General features: G+C 35.8%; 1 protein-coding gene across 1 annotated transcript in view; it reads left to right on the forward strand.

Moving 5' to 3' along the window:
* Nucleotides 1-234: 234 nt before the first annotated feature.
* LOC114224818 (disintegrin and metalloproteinase domain-containing protein 5-like) overlaps nt 235-25,583 on the forward strand; it is a 134,012-nt gene continuing 108,663 nt past the window's right edge. The window contains exons 1-8 of the mRNA XM_088021310.1: nt 235-289; nt 1,117-1,196; nt 12,215-12,298; nt 12,753-12,808; nt 14,980-15,058; nt 15,315-15,391; nt 16,213-16,387; nt 17,224-17,289. Of these exons, the coding sequence (XP_087877436.1) occupies nt 235-289; nt 1,117-1,196; nt 12,215-12,298; nt 12,753-12,808; nt 14,980-15,058; nt 15,315-15,391; nt 16,213-16,387; nt 17,224-17,289 (672 nt within the window). The remainder of the gene's footprint in view (nt 290-1,116; nt 1,197-12,214; nt 12,299-12,752; nt 12,809-14,979; nt 15,059-15,314; nt 15,392-16,212; nt 16,388-17,223; nt 17,290-25,583) is intronic.

The following is a 25,583-nucleotide window of genomic DNA, read 5'->3' on the forward strand; positions in this document are numbered from 1 at the left end:
AGTCTGTCTCGAGCTCTCCCTAGTCGGCCTAGTTACCGAGCTAAGCCACCTCCAGGGGCAGCAGGGGCAGCAGAGAGAGCGGAGAGCCCTCGGCTTTCCAGCGGAGCGCCCCGGCGCTTCCCTCTCCGGGTGCGCACCTGCCGCGCTCAGCGGTCCTGCGCGAGCTGCGCCTCCATCTTCACGAACGCTTCAACTGCTGTTACAACGCCAGCCCCGCTCCAAGACAGCGGAGCCATGTTCCTTCTTCTGGTCCTTCTCACCCGGCTTGAATTGCTGCACGCAGGCTCCGGTAAGTCCAGATACTTGTTACTGCTTGTCATCCAGGCTCGCGGGGGGAGGAGGGGACTGTGTTCGCTTAGGGGACTGTATTCTTTGGACCAGGCCCCAGGCCCAGACCTTATCCCAGCCCCGCGCTCTCCTTTACCCACTTTCTTCTTGCCGTTCGCTTCAGCGTCGGTGGCCAAAAAAGCAGAGGCAGCCTCCAGGCAGAAAATCTTTTCACGTCTCTGGGCTGGTATTCTTGTCTGTAAAACGGACAAAAATGAAATAGTGGGGTATTTTCCACATACAAAATTCTGCTATTCTAGAAATAATTGCATCGCCATAAAGAACCTATTTGTCAATGATTTCCTGATTTGGTGACTGCTATCCTCCACCTGCTCTACTGAAAATTGGAAGATCACTCTTGTAGTCAGTATTCTGTATCTTTCCCTGCAAATGATCCCATTTTCTTGCTGAACCTGTGTTTCTCTTTTGCACACCTCTTTTACAATACCATAGTTTGTTATTTAGTATTACCGAGCCAAACGGTCCAACTGCCTAACCGGGGATCTCTCTCTCTGTCTCTTACTCTATGTGTGTGTGTCTGTCTGTGTGTCTGTCTGTGTGTAGAGATTGAGAGAGAGAAAGAAAATAAAGACTTGACATCTTGACAAGGGCCAAGAAATTTGTGGGTAAGGACGACCAGACCAGAAACACAGTGGAAAGGAAGGGTAGATACATAGATTATACCGAAAAATATTGGGTAATGTAGAGAAACAAATGAGGGATTGGATTTAAGAAGTGGATAATGTAGGATTGTAGGTATCAAAATAACTTTGCTTATTTTTATTTTAGATCCTCATAAAACATTTATGCAGACCACAGTTCCTGAGAAGATTTCACCATCTGATGCAAAAGGAAATCCAGAAAATAATGTAATTGGGAAATATTTTTATATCTTAAATTGTGTTAAGTTGCCTTTAATATCAAGACCAAAATTGCTGAATAGAGGTGGGAACAGAATTCTTGGAGGCAGAGCTGACAGCTGGAACTGGGTTCACAAGGAGCAATTTGAAGTGTAGGAATATTGTGTGACTCTGTATGTGTGTTTCTGTTGAGGTGAAGGATTTTACGGATAGGATCCACCAGGGCCAGGACGAGGGAGAAGCAGACAAAGTGCTTGACTCAGGCAGAAAATTTAAGGGAGTAGCAAAAAACGAATTCCCCCAGGACCAAGATAAAGGTATGGCCGGTGGGGTGAGTCACGGTCAGACACTGTCTTTCTTTAAAACTTGATAACTTGTTCATCATGGATTTTTTTTTGCACTAATTTTGATTGTCTAAAATATTGTATTGAAATAGTATTCTTTTTGTTTTTTTGATTATTGAATTTTCTGGTCCCCTACTCCTAGGCCTCATGATTTCCTCCAGCTACTTGCCTCAGCTTTCAGAGTCCCTGAGGAGCTGAAAGATGATCTGTTAATTAGCTTGTAGGGGAGCCTGCATATTATCCTTCTCTAATTCCCCAGAAAAATCTACTTCTCACTTGGTTCCTTCTACTATAGGATAATCTAATGCTAGTCATAATTATGTGTCTCCAAATTAATTTTTTTCTTTTTCGTGGTTTTTAAAAAACTTCCTTCTGTGTTTTATGTAAGGATACACTGTATCAGGTTTCTCCTTCTCCGTTACCCCTAGTTCTCTGAAGGTAACCTCTCCTCCCCATATTCTATTTCTTTACATTTTCTTCCTGTAGTAGCTGGGTTTTATTTACCACCCACACCCCAAACCCCACCCACCACCCACCAAGTGAATTCTTAGTCACAAAAGTATGTGAGTGCTACTCCAGCTTTTTATTTTTTTTCTGATTGGAAAGAAGGGGCTCCGCTGGACTTCTTGTTTAGTTTCCTTCTTCCTGAAATGAATAATACCAACCCTCTCTCTCTATTATTTATCACTGAGGAGATGATCTTTGAGTTCTCCACTTGTCCAATCTCTAGCATGTTTAAAAAGTCATTTAATAATATGAAATTTTAGTGTGTTTCTTTTAACTATAACAATTTTAAAAGCTTCCTTTTAATATTTTTGCAACAGAAAATTATTCTTAATGTGGAATATGTTTGTATTTTAATATATTCAATATAATATGAGGGAGGACCTGCAAAAGTAAGAATGCCTAGGAGGCACATAGAGACCTCCCAGATTTAAGAAATAAAAACATGGGTACCTAATTAATTTGGAATTATTTCTAATTGCCTATGCATATGTACATAAAGATAAAAAAGAAGTATTGTGTGGGCATACTAAATAATTTTAAATACTAAAAATTATTTGTTGTTCATCTGAAACAAATTGTAAGTATTGTTGACTAAGAAAAGAGGTGGAATTGAAACATAAGAAAAGCATTTATTTGGGGTCTCAGAATTGCATTTCAAGAAGCAGATTCAGTAGCAATCCAAACTGTGTTCCCGTAGGGAACAACAACAACAAAAAAGTGTTTTTAAAACAAAAGAGGGTGCTCCTATATGTTGTTGACAAAGAATTTTGGTTAGTGTTGGTGGCAGAAAACTAATCTTGGCTGAATATAATTGGTTGCTAAGACAATCACTAAGGAAAGTCTCTTCCTATAGCAAATGCTTGATCTGAGTTGTTGGAATATCTGCAGTTTGGCTCAGTTCACAGCTTTGGCCTAGTGCAAAAGTTCATGGTTCCACCCTGTGAAGACATGCATAAATCCCTTTTCCTTTATGGCCTCCTGGATCCATTTTAAAACCCCTTGACATAAGTGACTCCATTTCATTACACCTTTCACAGTATCTAAATTATGTACCTCTTTCTTGAACTGTATTTCCCTGATGATTTGACTTATCAATTTAGATTTATCAATTTCTTGTTTTACAGAATTCACGTATAAAACTCCTTGCAATTATTCCATTTATATTGTAACATGGTTTCTACAGTGGTCACATATAATTTATTTCATTCTTTTTCCCAATGAACATTTAGTGGTAAAAAAAAACAATACTGGACATTAGCATTGTGAAGTTAACAACTCTCATCATTGTTCTTAGCTTGCTTTTGCATTCTTCAACATTATGTTGTATTTCTTAATCAACAGTCTTTTAAAATGTTGTTCACTGGCAAAACCAGAATATTTTCATCAAATTTTATTGTCTTCTTCTTCAGCACTACATAGGATGACTCTACTTCTTCCCATGCTGGAAAACTATTTAGTAACATCCAGATAAAAGAACTGAATTCTTCAAGGTATTAAAATATTTCAAAAGATAGAGCAAGTGCCATACTAATTATCCACTTCAAGTTGGAATTTCTTTTCCTGTTCGTAAAGAATGTTTACCCTTTTGAGCATAGACTTGACACCAGAGAGATACATTTTGAGGACAGGGCTCAATTCTTTCTTCAACACAATTTTATACAATGGAACATTTCAATAACACTGCTCTTCTTCCAGTTTGCAAAATCCTATTGCTAAAGAGGTAACTCTGAAAAAGAAATACATAGGCCTCGCTTTGCGAGATTATGTAAAAAGTCAACAAGAATATTTTGGGCCTTGTTTTAGAATTAAAGCATGATTTCAGTGCTTTAAATAAACTGAGGATTCTCCCAACTGCACTTGTTCAAGAGAGCCAATGGGTTTAGTGAATGCAAGAGAATTGAAGAATACTGAACATCAGCAAAATCATAAAAATCTTTTAATCACTCACTTCAAACAGCTTAGATGATGAAGCAAGAAAGCAATAGCTTGACAATAATCTCACTGTCGAGAGAAAGGACATCAGGTGCTCTTTGATATGGCAAGGACAGCCAACACCTTCTTAGAATTATTCATGCTTTGCTTCAGTTTCTTTTTTTTCTCTTTTTAAAAAATTTTATTTTTGCAAGAGAAAGAGAGAGAGAGAGAACGAGCATGGGAGAGAGCATGAGTTGGGGGGAGGGGCAGAGGGAGAAGCAGACTGCCCGCCAAGCAGGGAGCCCCATGAAAGACTCATTCCCAGGACCCTGGGATCATGACCAGGCTGAAGGTAGATGCTTAACCGACCGAGCCACCCAGGTGCCCTGCTTCAGTTTCAAATTAAATTTTCTGCATATTTATACAAACACCCACAAAAATTTGTACTTACATTACCTCCACAAAAGCAGTACAATTTTTCTTATTAACTCAATAAGGGAGTCTCTACACAAGTTTGCTGTTGTCTCTGAAGTCTTATATGGAAGGGATTTTACTTTCAAATAGCCTTATAAGCAGGCTCTGTTCTCATGAGAAAAATGTTATGCAAGCAAAGAAAACATTTTTCTGCATTGTGATTACTTGTACCTGGGGCTGTGCCCTAACAATTGACATGTGTAGATCTCTGATGACTTATGTAATTTCAAGGGAAGCCATTACATTCTTTAATTATCACAGTGGATTTCAACCGGGCACCTGAAATTTTGCTTGCAATTTTGGAATCAGAAAATACTTCTGGTAATTGTACATTCAAATAGTCATCTAAGTAGAAAGACTGATGTGCAAAACCATTAGCGTCTGTTGCATTTCTTATATCTTTCGAATTTTTCTCAATCCAAAAATTTGTTGTATCACCTTCTTGGTACTATATGAGGAAATCACTCATCTCTTTTGCTTAGCTGTTGGTGTATGTGGGTTTATATTTGACTTTCCACCATTTTTTATGTTAAATGAACAATTGCATACTGTACAAAGAGCTTCAAAAGGACTTTTACTTTACAGTTGGTAAAACTGTATAGAATTTTGACATTTGGGATTTAAATATACACAAAAATAGATAATAGTCCAAAATATTTCAAAAAGAATTGAAAATATTGAGTTGGATAATCTCACAGCTGAGTTGGTGAATCTGTCACAAGTCCAAACTCATAGCTAATCAAATGAATTGAACCATTGAAAGGGTTGCAAACTTGTAAAATAAACAATAAACTTGATATGAAATATCAGTATTTTATGATATAAAATAAACACTGAACTTGATATGTGATTCAAAAAAGTAATGAGCTTCCAGTTTGCCTGTAAGGGCCAGTCTTCTTGAACAAACCCAGAGCTAATCTCACATAAGATTTTGGGAAGTTTTGTGTTCAGGGATTAGTGGCCTTTCAGAAGGGAGAGTATTTAGGTATGGACATGCTCTCAGCTGTGTTAATGTAGTTGGTGGAGTAAGGCTCTTGTTGATCACATCCTTAGTGGATTGAGGCATTGACTGATGCTTCCTTAGGGCCTAGGGCTGTCACTGATTTGCTGACTCCAGAAGCTAGTTATTTGAGTGTGGCTGTTGGTGATTGGCTGATTTTCTGATTGTGCATTCTGACCAGTTCTCTCTAACAGTGGTTACCTGTTCATGACTTGGGACTTTGGCCAGAGAAAGCCTTTCCCTTTCTTGAATATGAAAAATAAGTATTTTTAATTCTCAGTCTCTCCTTTTGGATTTCCCTCAGATAAGCCTACACGGAGAGTTGAGAGATCATATAGGTCTTTATTTCTGAAGGTATGATTTTTGGCTTGTGTTGCCATTTAAATGATTTAAACACCGGCTATTGTGGTGGAAAAGAGCTCTGACTATGAAAGTTTTGTAATTTATTGAAAAAAGCTGAATATAGAATATTTTGGGTGTTCTGACAAGGTCAGTTCGGGGCATAGGGTAAAAATTGTTAAATTAAGGACTGTCCATATGTACAAGATGCCTGGCAACTCTGAACACACACCAAGATCTATTTAGGAATGAAAAAGAAATAATTTACTTGCACATTTCTGAGTGTCCTAAATGACTTCTTTGAGTTAGATAAAGGAATTAAAGGCAGCTGAGGCCTGTTGTTCCAAATCCTCACATGATTGATGAAATAGAACACTCATTACTATCTGTTACACAAAAAAAGAGGCCCACTTAGTTTAGTGAGCAAAGAAGTAATACTAATTGCTTTTCCTTTTGTTCTTTCTTCCTTGGTTTCTGGGCTGAAAAGTATTATGGTACAAACATTTTGCCCTAGAAACTTATATTAATAACAAATGATGATTCCTCTTAAAGCCCGAATTGACTGAGCCAAGGCTATTTAAGGGAAAATTGGAACAGTAAGGTAGAGTCTCAGGGTATTCTCCAACATACCAAATGTATGCCACCTGAAGCTACTCTTTACAAACCCTTGGAACTTGATTATTACTAATATTCTTTGGTGTTCATGTCCTAGTATCTTATAGGGGTGGTGTAGTATTTTCATGTTGCTTGGTTTTACTTACATAATAATGTTTGCATACTTTTTCCCACCACAACCACCAGACTCCTAGTTCTATTTTAGATGAATTTTGTGAATGATGGTGGTATACATAATTCCTTCCAGAAGAACAACCAAAATGAACAATATGAAAAATCTTTTTCATCATTCCTGCAACTACAAGTCTTACTAATAGAGCAAACTAAAGAAGACATGGCCACATATAAAATATGACCCAGAATATCTTTGAGATCCTCACATTCCCCCAACCACCCTGCCCCCACATAAAGCAGTGAAGGTGGGAAATTCATTAATTTCTGCTTAGTTAGGAAGAATTATCAGTGTGCTGCAGAATGTCCTCCAGTTCATTCCAGCAATCGTGTAATATGTTCTTAAGTCAGTTTCTGTGATGAATTATCACTAAATTTGAATTTAGTGTTTTTGAAATACTACACTGAGGATTTTTTTGGACTTCAGGCACTGATGTATACTATGCTCCTCCAATTTCATACCACACTATGATTAATGGTTCCATCCAACCCCTTATTATTATACTTTTCCCCTTATTCCTGGTCCCCATCCCATTTCCCTCTTCCATCCAATGATAACCATACCCGTGTACTTGATATATTTCTTTATATCTGTATATACATCTGTATTATATTGCAGTAGACAGAATTCTGAGATGTCCTTCAAGAGTCCTACTTCTTGATGTGCACCCTGTATAATTCCCTCTTGAGGATCAGTGAGACCTGTAAATATGATAGGGTGGTCACTGCATTGATTAATTTATGTTTTTGAGACTCCATCACAGCTTTTTGGAGTGTTCCTCCACCTGACCCCAAAGAAAACACAAACTGCCATGCTGTGAACTTCCTATGTGGACCTCGTGGTAGAGGAACCATTGGGAGCACCTTTGAGCGGAAAGCAACCTTGGCATCCTTCCCTTTAACCCCTGGCAGTCATTGATCTTTTCACTGTCTCTATAGTTTTGCCTTTTCCAGAATGTCATATAGTTGGACTCACCTAATAAATAGCCTTTTAAGATTGGCTTCTTCCACTTAGTAATATTCACTTAAGTTTCCTTCATGTCTTCTCATGGCTTGTTAGCTCATTTCTTTTTAATGCTGAATAATATTCCATTGTTGGGATGTACCACAGTTGATCCATTCAATTACCGATAACATCTTGTTTGCTTGAAAATTTTGGCAATTATGAATAAAGCTGCAACAAACATCTATGTGCAGGTTTTTGTGTGTTTTTTTGTTTTCATCTCTTTTGGGTAAACACCAAGGATTGTGATCATTAGATCATATGATAAGAGTATGTTTAATTTTGTAGGAAACTGCCAGACCTCTTCTAAAATGGCTGTACTATTTTATATTCCTGCCAGCAGCAAAAGAGAGTTCTTGTTGCTCCACATCCTTGCTAGAATTTGGTGTTGTCAGGATTCTGGATTTTGGCCATTGTAATAGGCATGTAGTGGTATCTCAATGTTTTAATTTCACTATTCACTAATAACTTATGATGTGGAGTATCTTTTCATATACTTATCTGCCATTTGTATATCTTTGGTGAGGTATCTGGTTCTTTTTCCCATTTTTAATAGGGTTGTTCATTTGAATTATAAGAGTTCTTTCTATATTTTGGATAACAGTCCCTTATCAGATGTATCTTTTGCAAATATCCCTCCCAGTCTGTGGCTTGTTTTCTCGTTGTCTCAGAATTTAATCAATTAATTTCAATTTATTAATATTTTATTTCTTCCTAATTGCTATTTGCATTTCATTTAAGGCATTTTTGCCTACTGCAGGGTTATATAATATATCCCAGTGTTTTTGTGTAGGAGCTTTATATTCCTTTTAACATTTAGTCTGTGAGCTATCTGGATTTGTTTTTTCTATCATGAGATAGAGAAGTCAAAGTTCGTTGTCTTTTCCATATGGATACTGAGCAGCATGTATGGAAGGGCATTTGTCCTCCTCAGATTATAAAGGTAACTTTACTGAAGATCAGATAAATATATATTTGTGGCTCTTTCAGGATTCTTCATTCTGTGCCATTGGACTGCTTATCACAATTTTGGCCCATATTTCACTGCCCTAATTGCTGTAGCTTTATAAGTCAATACAGGTTGGTGTAGGCACTCCTTTTTTTTTTCATATTCTTGTCTTGACTATTCTAAGTGCAATCAACTTGTTCATATCCACAAATGACCCGCTATGATTTTACCGAGTTTGCATTGAATCTACAGATCAATTTAGGGAAAATTGAACAATATTGAGTCTTCCAATTCATGTACATGGTATATCTTTCCATATATTTTAGGTTTTCTTTCAATAAGTCTTAGTTTTTAGTGTAGATGTCTTGAAAACCTTTTGTTAAATTTATTCTCAGTTTTTTTGGACCTATTTTAATGCTGTGATAAATGGTGTTGTTTCTTTATGTTAATTTTCTAATTGCTATTTATATATGAATACAAGCTGGATTATCAAAAGTTGATGAGACTTGTTTTATTATCCTTCATGTGATCTATTTTGATAAATGTTATATGTGCACTTGAATATTTCTTTTTCAGTGAATGCATGTAGTATTGCGTATAAGTCAGATAAGTTTAGTTGATAGTGCTGTCCAAATCTTTGTAGCCCTACTGATATTTCTCTTGGGTCCTTAATGTAACTGATATAATTATAAAATCTCCACATATACGTTTGAATTGGATATAATTTTTTTTAGGTCCATCAATTTTTGTTTTATATATTTTGGAGATAGAATATTAAGTGTGTAAAATGTTTAAGATTATAGCATTTTAACTTTTAATTGATGCTTTTATCCCTGTAAAATGTCCCCCTTTATTTCTTGTAATTAATTTTGAATTATATTATATGTTGCTTGCTATTTTTTTCAAATATTTTTTACTATAATCAACAATAAAAAACAGATTTTTAAAGCATGGTCTCTGTACACCTGTACAGATACTTGTGTATGGATAAGTGGGTATATCGCTTAAGCAAAAGTTTCATGAAAAATATTCTTGATCTTACTTACAAAGCGCATGTGATGCACTTTGATAATTTCTTTCTGTTGGAAAATAAGGGTGTTTGTAACCTACTAACTGCATAATCTGCAGTTTAAAAAATCCTGATCTAGACTACCATCCCCTGGTGGTTGTTTGAGTTCTTGTAGACAATCCACATAATCATACATACAATCATACATATATACATATCAACCATAATGTTGTCAGTTCTTCCATGAAGTCAAAGCTATCACAACAAAAATATTGTCTTTTTGTTTTTTACAGAGACAACCATTCTAAAATTTATATGGAAATAAAGTTAGCTAAAAATAGCTAATAGAGCTCTAAAGAAAAAGAACAGGGAGTGAAGATTTACTTTCTCAGATATTGATACTTAGAATAATTAAAACCAGTGTGGTATTGACGCAAAGACAGAAAAATAGCCCTCAATAGTGGTCTTATATGTCTTCTGTTAGATATATTTCTGTGTATTTGATATTTTTGATGCTGTTGCAGATTATTTAAAAAAATTTTTTTAAGATCTTATTTATCCATCTGACAGAGCACAGGCAGGGGGAGCAGCAATCAGAGGGAGGGGGAGAAGCAGACTCCACACCCAGCAGGGAGCCTGATGCGGGCCTCGATCCCAGGACGCTGGGATCATGACCTGAACCGACAAGTGACTGAGCCACCCAGGCGCCCCGCAAATTATTTAATTTTGTAAAGTTCAGTGTCTGTTGCTAGTATCGGATACACATTTGATTTTTCTATCTTGCTCAACTCTCTGATTAATTCAACTACTTTTTAGATTCTTTTGAATAACACAATCACATTATCTAAAAATACTGATATTTTTACTTTTTTTTTTTTTCCCAGTCCTATGCCCTTTGTTTGTTTGGCTTTTTCCTTTGTCTTATTACTTTGCCTGGGCCTTACATACAGAGTTGAATAGAAATGATGATGGCAAATATCCTTTTCCCTTTCCAGGTCTCAAGGAAGGTATTCAATATTACCGTGAAGTGAAGTTTTCTGTGGTCTTTAAGAATTTGTGTGAATATTTTCTGTTAGACAAATAGATGTTAAATTTTATCAAATGCTTTTTCTGAATCAAAATGATAGAGGTTTCTCTTTCATTCTGTTAATCTGGTTGACTTTACTGAATTGATAGTTTGGATGTTAAACCAACTTTGAACACCTGGAATAAACCGAATGTAGCTATGACATATTACATTACTGTTAATATTTGTTAATGTTTTAAGATTTTTGCATTTATCACATGACAGAGTCTGACCTGAACTTTCTTTTTTTTAAAGTAACTTTCTCAGGTTTTGGTATCAAGGTAATGCTAGCCTCATGAGTTGAGGGGTATTTAGTGGATATTTTTGTAACTTTTCTAACCTCATTTTTTTTTTTTTTTTTGGTCAGTCTCACCAGGGCTTATCAGATTTATTCAACTTTTCAAAGAATCATCTGTTGCCTTTGTTGATATTCTCTGTTGTAATTTTAAAAAATATCCACTAGTTCTTTTTTACTTTTTCATTTTCTCTTTTCTTTGGTTTTAATTTGCTGTTCTTATATAACTTCTTTTTTTAAATTAACATATCATGTATTATTTGTTTCAGGGGTACAGGTCTGTGATTCATCAGTCTTATACAATTCACAGCGCTCACCATAGCACATACCCTCCCCACTGTCCATCACCCAGCCACCCCATCCCTCCCATCCCCCACCACTCCAGCAACCCTCAGTTTGTTTCCTGAGATTAAGAGTCTCTTATGGTTTGTCTCCCTCTCTGGTTTCTTCTTGTTTCATTTTTCCCTCCCTTCCACTATGATCCTCTATCTTGTTTCTCAAATTCCTCATATCAGTGAGATCATATGATACTTGTCTTTCTCTGAGTGACTTATTTCACTTCGTATAATACCCTCTGGTTCCATTCACGTCGTTGCAAATGGAAAGATTTCATTTTTTAATGGCTGCCTAATATTCCATTGTATATATATATATACCACATCTTCTTTATCCATTCATCTGTTGATGGACATCTAGGTTCTTTTCATAGTTTGACTATTGTGGACATTGCTGCCATAAACATTGGGGTACATGTGCCCCTTCGGATCACTACATTTTTATCTTTGGGGTAAATACCCAGTAGTTCAGTTACTGGGTCATAGGGTAGCTCTATTTTCAAATTTTTGAGGAACCTCCATACTGTTTTCCAAACTGGCTGCACCAGCTTGCATTCCCACCAACAGTGTAGGAGGGTTCCCCTTTCTCCGCATCCCCGGAGAAAGTTCTTTTTCTCTTCCTGTCAGTTTTGCACATTTCTTATTATTTAAATTCTAGGTTTTTTGTTTTGTTTTGTAAGCTGTGTGGATTTAAAATTTTGTTGATGCTATCACATTCCACTTTATTTTTCATCATATTTGTTTAATAACAGGGTATTTTTAGAGGACACAATTCTCAGGATCCTCACCAGATTTCACTTATATGCTCATTTCTAGAGTGTCATTCAAATGACTCTTTTGAGAACATTTATCTGTTGCAAAGAATCTTGTTCTGTTATAATACAAAGTTGAGGAACTGAAAACTTTTAAATGGCTATTTCTCTTGTTAAAATCATTTTTAAAAATTAGCCAAATAAATAATTTAGTGACTCTTATATTTTCTATTATCTTTTGGTGGGTTCTCTAGACATGTCTCTGCTCCCCCTCTATCCTCTCCTACATTCTATTCCAGAGGCATTTCATTGCTTATGTGGATAAGCAAAGTGCAATGGTACTTATTATGTTACATTAGTGGAGGTGTAGTGCATTTATTGTACTGCTATGTTTTAGGAGTGTTTCTTCCATGGAGTAGTATTTCTTTCAGTTTAATTTTAGGAGGTCTGGGAGTAAACAATAGGTTCTTTTAAGTAAGGTGGGCATCTTTGGTATTTGCCTTGGGCATAGTGAAGGGTGGTATATGTCGAAGCCAAAAGATAATAATCATCAGGCAAACTTCTCCCTCAGAAATGTTAGTTAGGGTGAATAAAGGCTTGTGGGGACTAGTATATAGTTCTCAATTTAGAATTCTGAGGCTTTGAATATCACACAGGAAGGGAAGCATATATAATGGTTATACATAATTATTAATTTTGTTAATATTTTTAAAGCATAACTCAGAAAATCCGTTTTTTTGCATATATTATTTGCAAGTATTATTACTGATATTTTGGATACTCATGTTACAGATTGCTTATATCATTACAGTAAAAGGAAAGCCATATTTTGTCCATCTTACAAAACAGTAAGTAACTATTTTATCCTTTCAAATTTTAATTCTTTGTTTTCTTGATTTTTAAAAATGGGTATGAATAGAATCATTTCAATTCAAATGTGCATTGATATCTATATACATGTGATACTTATTGTATATTGATTATTGGGTAAAATCATAGGCATACAAAGATAAAACTTGGTCCACGTGAATTTATATATTCAGACAAACTAATAGAGAGGGGGAGAATTTTATTATAATATGGTATTATAATAAATGTGTAAATAGTATTCTTTGGAAATCAAGGAAGGGTTTTTGGAAAGAGGTATAAGATAATTTGTATCTCGAGAGAAGATACCTTGTGAGCTCTGTAAAGAAATGAAGTGGTGTAGGGGGACATTCTGTTTAGAGGAAATTGTGTGCAAAACATGGAGGTATGAGACAGAGTTAATTCTGTGTTGGGCAAAAAGTCCATGTGAATTACTAAAGGATATATTTCTGGAGGATAGAAGTAAAAGATTTTGGAAAGCAGGCAGGAGCCAGGTTGTAGGGGATCTATAATTCCATGATAAGGATATTGGAAGCCAAAAATGTTTTTAAGCATATACTTTGCAGTCCCATTGAGAGTTTAGGCTGTTTTTAAAGAAGGAGAAGTTGAGGTAAGGTGTCTAATTATGTGGTTATATAAGAGTTTAGGTGAGTGATGATGGTGGCTTAAACAATGGCATTGGCCATAGCACAGGAAAGAAAAATTCAGTAGACCTCAAAGGTGGATTTGTTAGAGTGATTGAGAAAAAGTGAGGTATCTTGGATAATTTAGCTGTTGCTTAAGAAAATGGGTAGCTTATAATTAATTAAATGAGAAACAAGTGAACTATATGTGTGAGGAAGGGTTGAGTTTGGTTTGCAGTGCCTTATAAGACATCCAAGTGGGTTTTCTCCATTAAGTATATGAATATAGGAATTTGAATCTCTGGGGAGAGAATGACAATAAGGATATAGATTAGCAGTAATCAATAGTTTGGCTGTAATATAAAAAAAAGAGAGCTTATAAAGTGCTTATAAATAAACTGGTGACTAAAGATTGAATCCTAGGAAAGATCAATATTTCTGAGATAAGTATAATAAAAAAGAGCAGCCAACATGGAAGATCAAGCTGGAAGGGTTAGGGAGGTAGGAAGAAAAGCAGAAGAGTGATGTGTGATGTAAATTAAGTGATTAGACTGAGTGGTCAGAGTTTTCAAAATGAAGGCAGAAGTCCAAGGCAATGATTTTAAAATTGCCTTTTGGATCTGACATTCTGGTGGTTATGAATCTTTTCCAGAGCAGTTTCAGGGTGAATAAGAATTGATAAAGTGGAGAAACTATGTGTAGACTACTCTATTGATAGAATCTGTTGAGAATTGAAAATACATAAGGAATTGCTAGAGTAGGACACAGGTCAAGGGAGAATTATTTATGAAGGTAATGATTTCATAATAAACTTTTTAATAGCATTAATGTAAAAAACAGTAGAGAGGAATAATTTGAAATTATAGGATTGAAAAACTATATTCAATATATGGCACAGATGGGATTTGTAGCACAAGTGTAAGGTGTGCTTTGAACAATAGAAGTAGTCATCTTCTGGAAATAAAGATGAGGAATGAGGATGGTTAGAGGGGGGTCTGAAACAAAAGTGACATGGAGATTACAGGAAATGATTGGCAGGAGAGGTGTCAACTTTCTGAATTGTTACTGAGGAGAATGAAGGAAAATTCTGACCAAGGTTACTGAGAACTTTGTACGTAGCTAAGCTTAGTGAATATGAATTTGTAGTAATGCTAAGCAAATCTTTTTAAATTTTGTTCTAACCCTAGTTTTTAAGATTCAGGTTTAAAATCTGGAATCAGGGAGCGATAAAGACAAAGATTTTAAAGTTCTATGCTGGAAATTGGGACCTATGTTATTTTACTATTTGCTATTTCTAGCTATTTGGGTTGTTCATTAGCATGCATTTTAGTATTTTATGTTACTATAGTTAAAATGGTTTCTTCAGCACCTGGTTTATTGTAAATGACAGAAAAGTATTTGGACAATTAACTAAGCAAAGGTAATTGGCACTACAATTCCTTAGTAAAAGGACAATTTGTATTATGAAGAATAATTTTTTCTATGTTTCCTGTTTCACAACTTGAGCATGTTTTGTGATTTTTGTTTAGAACATTTTTATCTTCAGTTTCTGTTGTTTACTCTTATGACAAAGATGACACCCAACATTCTCAGCCTTTGTTAGCGCAGGTAACACTTAACTTTTTCTTACAGATTTCTTATTTTGAATTATCTTTAAAAATGTAAATATTCTGAAATTTCTAGAATACAATTTTACACTTTCACTGAAATTGAATAATTTGGACTAGTTCTTATTTCTACCTGGCAAAATTTCATTGGGTAATTGCCCATGCATGTTAAAGTACTAAGGTGGATAAAGTAATAAATAAAAATGACACATTTTAAAAATAAGTTATACGTTTTTTCTTGTGTATTTTCTTTTCAGATGGATTGCAGTTATCATGGATATGTTGCAGGTTTTCCAAATTCTCTTGTGTCACTCCACACTTGTTCAGGACTCAGGTTGTAGCCTATTTAAAGATATTCCATTTGCTGGTATTTGATCCTGCTAACTTGAGTTGATCCTCCATTGATATTTTCTAGTTCTGTATTCACCTTTGTTATCTCAGGTCCCTAAGGAGTGAAACAGAATTACTGGTAAAATAGAATTGGTCACCTTGGCAGCATTTGTCCCTGATGGAAGGCTACGTGTTGATTCTAACAGGATCTACTGCTTGAGGCTTTGAGTGGCCTTGAGTGTAGGGGGTGTTGGTTGGTCTCTCCATACTTCTTTAGTTTTTCCAGATTTTTAATGTTTTTATTGATTTCTTAATTTCCTAGCATGGTCAAAAATTGTAGACTGCCTAGATCTGATAGCTATTTTGGCTCTGCTTCTGGTAGTTTTTAGGCAGGTAATACCTTCAGTTAAGTCCACACAAAAAATGACATATGACATTAAGTGTCAGGGAAGAGTAGGTATCTCCAAAAGAAGAAAGGCCCCAAGACTAAGGAAGATAGTGCCTAAAGATCTGACAGGCTGGCTAAGAAAATCTATACCCTATCCTAGGAAAGAGTCCTAACCTGTTTAATCAGATAGGTCCATGCCACTTATATGCTTTCTTTAAGATAATAAAATATTTCTCTTAGAATATTTGTAATATAAGGCAGTGTGCATCCTGTGGTATTACTGGTCCAGTTTTGAGTTTAACACCTCAATGAATAAAGTAGAGAAACCAAGGTGAATTTAAATGTAAAAAAAAATTTTTTTTGCCAAAATTTCTCATTAGAGTATTATAGTTTTGGTAGAATAATTTCAGACTTGTTTTGATTATTTTAATACTCAGGGGAACATTACAGCTTAAAAACATCTCATATGGAATTGAACCAATGGAAGCCATATCAGGATTTGTGCACATGATTTATGAAGAAAAATATGATAACACTAGTGTACCTCTCTTAGGAGAAACTAAGACTTACAGCTATAATAATATATATTATTATATCAGAAAAAGTTCAGAAGTAAGTGTTGACTTTTAAATTTAACTTCTTCCTTATAATTTTGTGAAATGAAAACTAACTTCAGAGCAAAATTTGATGACTTGCATATCTTAAGATTATTTCTTCATTAAGCTTGTTATGAGATTAAAGTTTAGTAAAGACTTAGGTAGTTAATCTTGGACACATATGTGAATATAGGATTCAAGCAACCAAAAAATTAATGTTTACATGGGACATTTGGATAGTTAATATAAATTATTCCTTTTCCTCAATTAGGCTGATAAATTAGGTGAAAATGTCATGTGATCTGGATTTCCAAGTTGTCTTTGTTTCAGGAGAGTTCAGAAATGAATACCATTAGTGGCCCCCATAAGGTACATGTAAAACAAAGTGATGAATTCTTCTTCCACAAAGGCCTGTAAACTGCTATAACGTCATAAATAACATTCTTGGCTCTCATGAACTGCCATTGATTATAAACTCCAGTAATATTTTCTAAACTTTATTGTTTGCCAGAAGTAGTTTCCTAATAATTAGTAGCAGAAAATCTGCCCATATGGAAGACTACTATGAAAATTATCACAAGGCAAGAAATAAAAGATTAATGTTGATATTTCCAGTTGCAGCTACTGCTAAAATTAACAGATACCTGGATTCTTGTATAGCTTGGGATCTCATTGAACATTCTTATTAACCACAGGCACTTTTTGGACTGGAATTTTCTGAATAGTACCTAAATTTTGTATTTGGAAGCAGCTTTGTTATATAATCAGTAGCACTATGTCTCAGTTTCTGAATATCATTTCAACAGAAGGTTAATTTTTGGAAATTCCTCAGGACTCATGTTTGTTTTTCAGAGAACTGAATTTTTCAAGTTACGCCCTCAATATGTTGAAATATATATCGTTGTGGATAAAAATCTGGTAGGTCCTTTTTTATGTATTTTTATTTTAAAATGATTTAACCTTTGTATCTAACTTGATTTCAAGGATGTAATAAAAAATTTAAAAACATTTTTGATAAATGTTTATTTTGCTTTTGCAATTCATAACTTCTTAAAAATTGTGCATAAGCCAAGTGTTTGTTGATTCACTTATTTTATATATGAGGTTCTCTAAATGCTTTTGTAAAGTAAAGCGTTTTTCATTTTTTTAAAGCTTGTCAGTCTATTTTTCTTTTTTTCAAAAGAACTACATCCTCAGTAAAACCCTCAACCTCCATGTACAATATATTTAACTGCTTCAGCCTCATTGAAAGAATTGCCTTCAAAACAAATATGCTACTTGTTCTAAGTGAAGGGAGAAAACAAATTATCTGTTTCATTCTTAGTTCTAGGTAAATGAAATGACAGAAAAACAAACGAACAAAATTTTCATATTGAGGATTCATGATTATACTTCTGATCCTGTATGGGTTTAGGTTTTTAATTTGTACAACATATGTAGTTAGGAGATTCTGAGCAATGAAGCTACATTTATTCCTGGTTGGTAAGATCCAAGGGCACCTGTTGGAGGCAAAGAATATTTCTCTCCATAGGAATGCAACTTGCAGGATTCCCACAGGTTATTACCAGCCATATATGAGCTCAAAATTCATAAGAAAATTAGTTACCATAAACAAGGGTTAGCAAAACAAAAAATAATAGATTTAGATACAGAAAACCTTCAGAAATTAAAATTTTAAGATATGTTATAAAAATATTTCATTCCATAAGGGAGTCTGATGATTCCAGAAGAGGTGGATATGAGGCAGGAAAGCTGAGCTAAATATTGGCAGAGGTTACAAAACTTGAAGTGCATTGGCTCACTAAAGAGTGGGAGGGTTTTTTTTTTTTTTTTAGCATAGTTAAGCTGACCCGGTACAATGCCGACACATATTCTAAAATCATATTCCTGTAAAATTACAAAGCAATTAGAAGTGGGAAAGCAGAGTTTTAAGCATAATCAACAAAAAGAAGTCAACAAAGGGAAAGGAAAACATTATATATTAAATTTTTGTTTTGTAAATGTGGGACAAAATTAAAAGCTAGGGTTAAGATAAATTTCAACTCAAATATATAAGTAATTATATTAGGTGTAGAGGGATTAAGTACTGTAATTAAAAACCAAACATAAAGACTAATTGAAAGCAAAGACAAAGATTATCATACAAGACACATTCTGCCTAAAACTGACATATCTAAAATATGGTACATAATGAAAGTAAAAGACTGTAAAAATATAAGAACAAAAATTCTAAAAAACTTGTTTAACTAGATTAATATCAAAGTAGACTTCAAGATAAGCATAAGTTATCTATTACTGCATAGAAAATCACTTCAAAATTTAGTGGCTTAAACCAGTAACCATTATTTGGTTGGGACCCCAGAGACCTTTTTGGACTAATACCAATCAATCTCAAATCCTTTTAACTAATCTGAAAGCTTTTTATTGATACAGCTTTTCTTTTTACAGGATTACTTTTTAGCCACTTTTTTTCCTCACAGAGATAATTGTTCATTAAAATTTAAAAGTGCATAGGGATACACTTAAGAGGTATCAACTACTTCATTTAAACACAATTTATATTGCTGTGTGGTTACCAGTGTCAGTATGAAGATTGACTATGGCCTTGGTGAAGTTCAGTGAGGAGCTTACTAAGGAAGCTTCCCTGGTGCTCTTTCTTGAAATAGTCTACCAATGTGAAATTACCCATTTCTCTAATTGTTTTCTAGTGAATGAATACAGAGTTTATTGTGTTTCATAGTAAACTAGATTTAGCAGTTATAAGTACATAATTTGGAGTCAGAGAGATCTAGTATTGAATACTAATTTCCTTCATTCTTTTTTATTGTGGTAAAAAGCATTTAATATTAAATTTTCCATACTAACCATTTTTAAATGTATAGTTCAGTAGTGTTAAGTATATTCACATTGTTAACAGATCTCTAGAACCTTTTCATCCTGAAAACCAACATTCTATGCCCATTAAACACTAATTTCCCCTCCCCCCTGCATCCCCTGCCCCACTCTCGGCAAATACCTTTCTGTTTTCTGTTTCTATGATTTTGACTACTTTAGATGATACATATGAGTGGAATCATACAGTATTTGAGCTTCTGTGACTGGCTTATTTTGCTTTGCATAATGTCCTCAGGTTTCATCCATATTGTAGCATACGACAGGATTGTCTTCCTTTTTAAGGCTGTGAATATCCCATTGCATGTTGTATACCACACTTTCTTTACCCAGTCTTCTATTAATGGACCTTTGGGTTTCTTCTACCTTCAGGCTATTGTGAATAATGCTGCAAGGAACATGAATATGTAAATAGCTCTTTGTGAGCTTGCTTTGAATTTTTCAGGTGTATACCCAGAAGCTGGATTGTTAGAACATATGTTAATTCTATGTTTAATTTTTTGAGGAACTGCCATACTGTTTTCCATTATTAATATTAATATTTCTATTATTAAAAAATTTTAAACTTACTTTGTTGTTGAGCTATAGGATTTCTTTGTATATTCTAGATATTAACTTCTTATCAGATATGTGGTTTGCAAATGCTTTCCCCCATTCTGTAAGTTGCCTTTTCACCCTGTTGTTTCCTTTGATGCACAAAAGTTAAGTTTAATGTAATCCCATTTGTTTATTTTTACTTTTTTTGCCTGTGTTTTTGGTGTCATATCCAAGAAGTGACTACCAAATCCAATGTCCTGAAAGTTTTCTCCTATACTTTTTTCCAGGAGTTTTATAATTTTAGGTTTTACATTTATGCCAATTTTGAGTTAACTTTTGTATATTATATAAAGTAAGGGTCCAACTTCATTCTTTTGCATGTAGATATAGTTTTTCCAGTGCCATTTGTTGAAGACACTGTCCATTTTCCACTGTGTTGTTGGCACCTGTGTTGAAAAGCATTTGGCCATATATACCCAGAGCTTTATTTCTGGGTGCTCTGTTCTATTCCATTGTTCCATATATCTGTCTTTATGCCAAAACCATATAGTTTTGATTACTGTTGCTTTGTAATATGTATCAAAATCAGGAAGTGAGACACTGTAACATTCTTCTTTTAGGCTATTTTTTCTATTTCTGCAAAATATGTCATTGGGATTTTGATAAAGATTGCAGTGAATCTGTAGATAGCTTCTTTGGGTAGTTTGGGCATTTTAACACTATTTTAACACTACGAAGTCTTCCAGTTCATGAGCATGAGATGACTTTCCATTTGTCTGTATATTCTTTGATTTCTTTTACCAATGTCTTTAGCTTTCAGTGTGCAAAGCTTTCACCTCATTGGTTAAGTCTATTCTTAAATATTTTATCCTTTTTTAAAAGATTTTATGTATTTATTTGACAGAGAGAGACACAATGAGAGAGGGAACACAAGCAGGGGGAGTGGGAGAAGGAGAAGCAGGCCTCCCGCTGAGCAGGGAGCCCGATGCAGGGCTTGATCCCAGGACCCCGGGATCATGACCTGAGCTGAAGGCAGCTGCTTAACGATTGAGCCACCCAGGTGCCCCAGTTTATCCTTTTTGATACTATAGTAAAAGGGAGCATTTTCTTAATTCCATTTTGTGCTTGGTCATGTTTGTGCATAGAAGCAACTGATTTTTGTGTGTTGATTTTATATCCTATAACTGCTGAAATTGTTTCCTGGCTCTAACAATTTTTTTGATGGAATCTGTAGGGTTTTCTGCATGTAAAATCATATTGGTGAACAGAGATAATTTTACTTCTTTATTTCTCATGTGAATGCCTTTTTTTCTTTTTCTTCTCTAAATCCTGTAGTTAGGACCTCTAGTACTATATTGAATAGTGTGGTGAGAGTGGGCATGGTTGCCTTTTTCCTGTTCTTAGGGAAAAAAAACAGTCTTTCACTGCTGAGTGTGATATTATCTGTGATCATGTATGGCTTTTATTATGTTGAGGTACTTCTATTATAGTTTGTCAGATGTTTTTATGATGAAATAGTGCTGAATTTTGTCACGTTTTTGACATCAATTGAAATGATCATTTTTTTTGTCCTTTACTATTAATGTGTGGATTACATTGATTGATTTTTTAATATGTTGAACCATTCTTTTTCTTTTTTTACTTTTTTTCTTTAAATTTTTTTATTGTTGTTAATCACCATACATTACATCATTAGTTTTTGATGTAGTGTTCCATGATTCATTGTTTGTGTATAACACCCAGTGCTCCACACAGAATGTGCCCTCTTTAATACCCATCACCAGGCTAACCCATCCCCCCCACGCCCCTCCCCTCTAGAACCCTCAGTTTGTTTTTCAGAGTTCATCGTCTCTCAGGGTTCGTCTCCCCCTCCGATTTCCCCCCCTTCATTCTTGCCCTCCTGCTATCTTGTTCTTCTTCTTCTTTTTTTTTTTTTACATATATTGCATTATTTGTTTCAGAGGTACAGACCTGTGATTCCACAGTCTTGCACAATTCAGAGCGCTCAACATAGCACATACCCTCCCCAATGTTTATCACCCAGCCACCCCATCCCTCCCAACCCCCACCACTCCAGCAACCCTCAGTTTTTTTCCTGAGATTAAGAATTCCTCATATCAGTGAGGTCATATGATACATGTCTTTCTCTGATTGACTTATTTCACTTGGGGTAATACCCTCTAGTTCCATCCACGTCATTGCAAATGGCAAAATCTCATTCATTTGAAGGCATGAATTCTATGTACAGTATTCCCCTAGTGCTGGCGTTCTCCTGTTCTCATTGATTAGTAAAGTAGGTCTTGGCTGGCTGTTCCTGCTGATCTTCTGAGGGAGGGGCCTGTTGCCATGGTTCCCAAATGTCTTTGCCAGAGGCGGAATTGCGCCGCACCTGTCTGTCCAGGCTAAGTAATCTGCTCGGGTTTGCTCTCGGGATCTTTTGTTCCCTGCAAGCTTTCCGTACAGCTTTGGAGGACTAGAGTGAGAATGGTGGCCTCCCAATCTCCACCCCGGAGGAGCCAAGAACTCTGGGCCCCGCTCTTCAGTGCGCGCCCAGAGAAAAGCAGTCAATCATTCCCGTCTCCCCAGTCTCCAGCCACACTCTGTGCTCACCCGGCCTGTGACCGAGCATTTCTATCTCTGGCACATGACCCTGTGTGGAGTCTCCAAACCCAGCAGATCCCTGCGGTGCGCTCCCGTGCCGCTCCTCCCCGGGGAGGAAGGGGAGTCTCCCTGGATCTGCCGCTTGTTGGGTCCCTGCTGGAGGAGCAGTGGCCCGACTGTGTCGCGGATCACGGTTTATGGCAACCCCGAGCTGAGAGCCTGCTCCTCGGCTCCATCTCTGCAGCCGGCTTCCCTAGTCCGATACCTGGGAGCTCTGCTGCACTCAGGCACCCCTGAGTGCAGTCTTTCTGTGACCCCCGAGGGTCCTGAGACCACACTGTCCCGCAAGGGTTCCACCCCCCGCTTAGCCACTGAAGCGACGTCCCTCAGCTGAACCATCTTCTAAATGTTCTGATTTTGTGCTCTGCTGCTCTATCACTTGCCAGATTTGGTGGATGGAAGCCCCCTCCCCCACCGTCTATCCTCCCGAATATCGCCTGGGATTCACGTCTCTGAACGTCCTACCTTCCAGAAAGTGGTCGCTTTTCTGTTCAGAGAGTTGTTGCTATTCTTTTCTTCGATCTCCTGTTGAGTTCGTAGTTGTTTAGAATAGTTTGATTCCTATCCAGCTGAATTCCTGAGACCAAACGAAATCTAGGTCTCCTACTCCTCTGCCATCTTGCTCCGCCCCCCTGTGTTGAACCATTCTTATGTTCCAGGTATAAATCCCACTTGGTCATAATGTATAATCCTTTTAATGACCTGTTGAGTTCATTTTGCTAATATTTTATTAGTGATTTTTGCATCAATAATCACCAAGGATAATTGACTTCTATTTTTCTTGTAGTGTCTTTATCTGATTTTTTTTTAAAGATTTTATTTATTCATTTGAGACACAGAGATACAGAGAGAGAGCATGAGCTTGGAGAGAAGCAGAGGGAGAGGGAGAAGCAGGCTTCCTGCTGAGCCAGGAGCCCGATGTGGGGCTTGATCCCAGGACCGTGGGATCATGACCTGAGCCGAAGGCAGACGCTTAACCATCTGAGCCACCCAGGTGCCCCTTTATCTGAGTTTTGTATCAGGATAATGCTGACCTCATAGGATGAGTTTGGAAGTGTTTTCTCCTATACAATTCTTAGAATGAGCTTGAGGGGGATTAGTGTTAATTTTTCTTTAAATGTTTGGTAGAATTCTCCAGTGAATTCATTTGGTCCTGAGCTTTTCTTCATTGAGATATTTTTGATTACTGATCCAATATCCTTACTCTTTGTCTGGTCAGATTTTTTTTATTTCTTTGTGATTTAGTTTTGATATGCATTTGGTCTTGGTAGAAATTTATCTTTTTCTTATAGGTTATCCAATTTGTTGGCATATGATTATTCTTAGTAGTCTTATAATCCTTTTTATTTCCATGACATTAGTTGAAATGTCCTCTCTTCATTTCCTTTTTTTAAAAAAAGATTTTATTTATTTATTGACAAAGAGAGAGAGAGAGAGCACAAGCTGGGAGAGTGGCAGGCAGAGGGAGAGGGAGAAGCAGGCTTCCTGCCAATAGGGGAACCCAATGTGGGGCTCCGTCCCAGGACACTGGGATCATAACCTGAATTGAAGGCAGATGCTTAACCGACTGAGCCACCCAGGTGCCCCTATTTCTATTTTTATTTATCTGTGCCTTTTTTATTAGTCTAAGAGTTTGTCAAGTTGTTGATCTTTTCAAAAAACCAACCCTTGTTTTCATTGATTTTAAAGATTGTTTTTCTATTCTTTCGTTTTTCTCTGTTTTATTCTTTATTATTTCCTTCCTTCTGTTAACTTTTGGTTTCAGATCTTCCTCAACTTACCATGGAGTTATGGCATGAAAACCTATCATAAGTTGAAAATATAAGTAAAAAATGCATCTACTACACCTAACCTACTAAACATCATAGCTTAGCCTCGCCTACCTTAAACATCTCAGAACACTTCCATTAACCTAAGAGCTGGGCAAAATCATCTAACCCAAAGCCTGCTTTGTAATAAAGTTTCTAATATCTCATGTAATTTATTAAATATGGTAGTGAAAGCTTAAAACAGAATGACTATATAGGTACAGAATGGCTGTATATCTGTATAAATTATTTACCCTTGTGATCACATGGCTGGCTGGAAGCTGTGGCTCAGTTCCACTGCCTAGCATCACAAGAGAGTATTGTACTCCATATTGCTAGCCTGGGAAAAGGTCTACACTCAAAAATCCAAGTACAGTTTTTATTGAATATGTATCACTTTTGCATCATTGTAAAGTAGAAAAATTGTTAGTCAAACTGTCATAAGTTGAGAATCATCTGTAGTTTGTTTTTATGTTTTAGAGTACCTCGAGGTAAAAATTTAGGTCACTGATTTGAGAACTTCATTTTTTTAAATGTAAGCATTCTCTCTATAAATATGCGTATTAGTAGTGTTTTCACTGCATCCCTTAACTTTGGAATGTTGTGTATTGCTTTCATGAACCTCCAGATATTTTCTTAATCCCTTGTGATTTTTTCTTTGACCCACTGGTTTTCTAAGAGTGAGTTAACTTCCACGTATTTGTGGATTTTCCTGTTTTCCTCCTATTGATTTCTTGTTTCATTTTATTGTGGTCAGAGAGGATACTTGATATTGTTTCAATCTTCTTAAATTTGTTGAGACTTGTTTATGGCCTAACATGTAGTCTCTTTTGCAGATTGTTCCATATGTCCTTTGGAAGAATGTATATGCTGCTGTTGAATGTTCTGTATATGTCTGTTAGGTCAATTGGTATATAGTGTATTCAAGTCTTCTGTGTCCTTACTGATTTCAGTCTGGTTTTTCTAGCTATAACTTGATCATGGTGAATGATGTTTTAATGTGCTGCTGAATTCAGTTTGCTAGTATTTATTGACAATTTTCCATCAATATTCATCAGGAATATTGCTGTGTACTTTTCTTGTAGTGCCCTTTTCTGGCCTTGCTTTCGGGGTAATGCTGGCTTCATAAAATGAATTTGAGAGTGTTCCAACATCTTTGATATTTTTTTTGGCAGAGTTTGAGAAGAATTTGTATTAATTCTTCAACTATTTGGTAAAATTCACCAGTGAGGAAAAAAAAAATTCACCAGTGAGTTCATCTAGTCCTGAGCTTTTCTTCATTGGGACATTTAAAAAAATTATTGATAGATCATT

Source organism: Eumetopias jubatus, unplaced genomic scaffold, assembly GCF_037043125.1.
Source record: "Eumetopias jubatus isolate StellerSeaLion01/CBP00866 unplaced genomic scaffold, mEumJub1_p1.0 scaffold_2, whole genome shotgun sequence".
Lineage (NCBI taxonomy): Eukaryota > Metazoa > Chordata > Mammalia > Carnivora > Otariidae > Eumetopias > Eumetopias jubatus.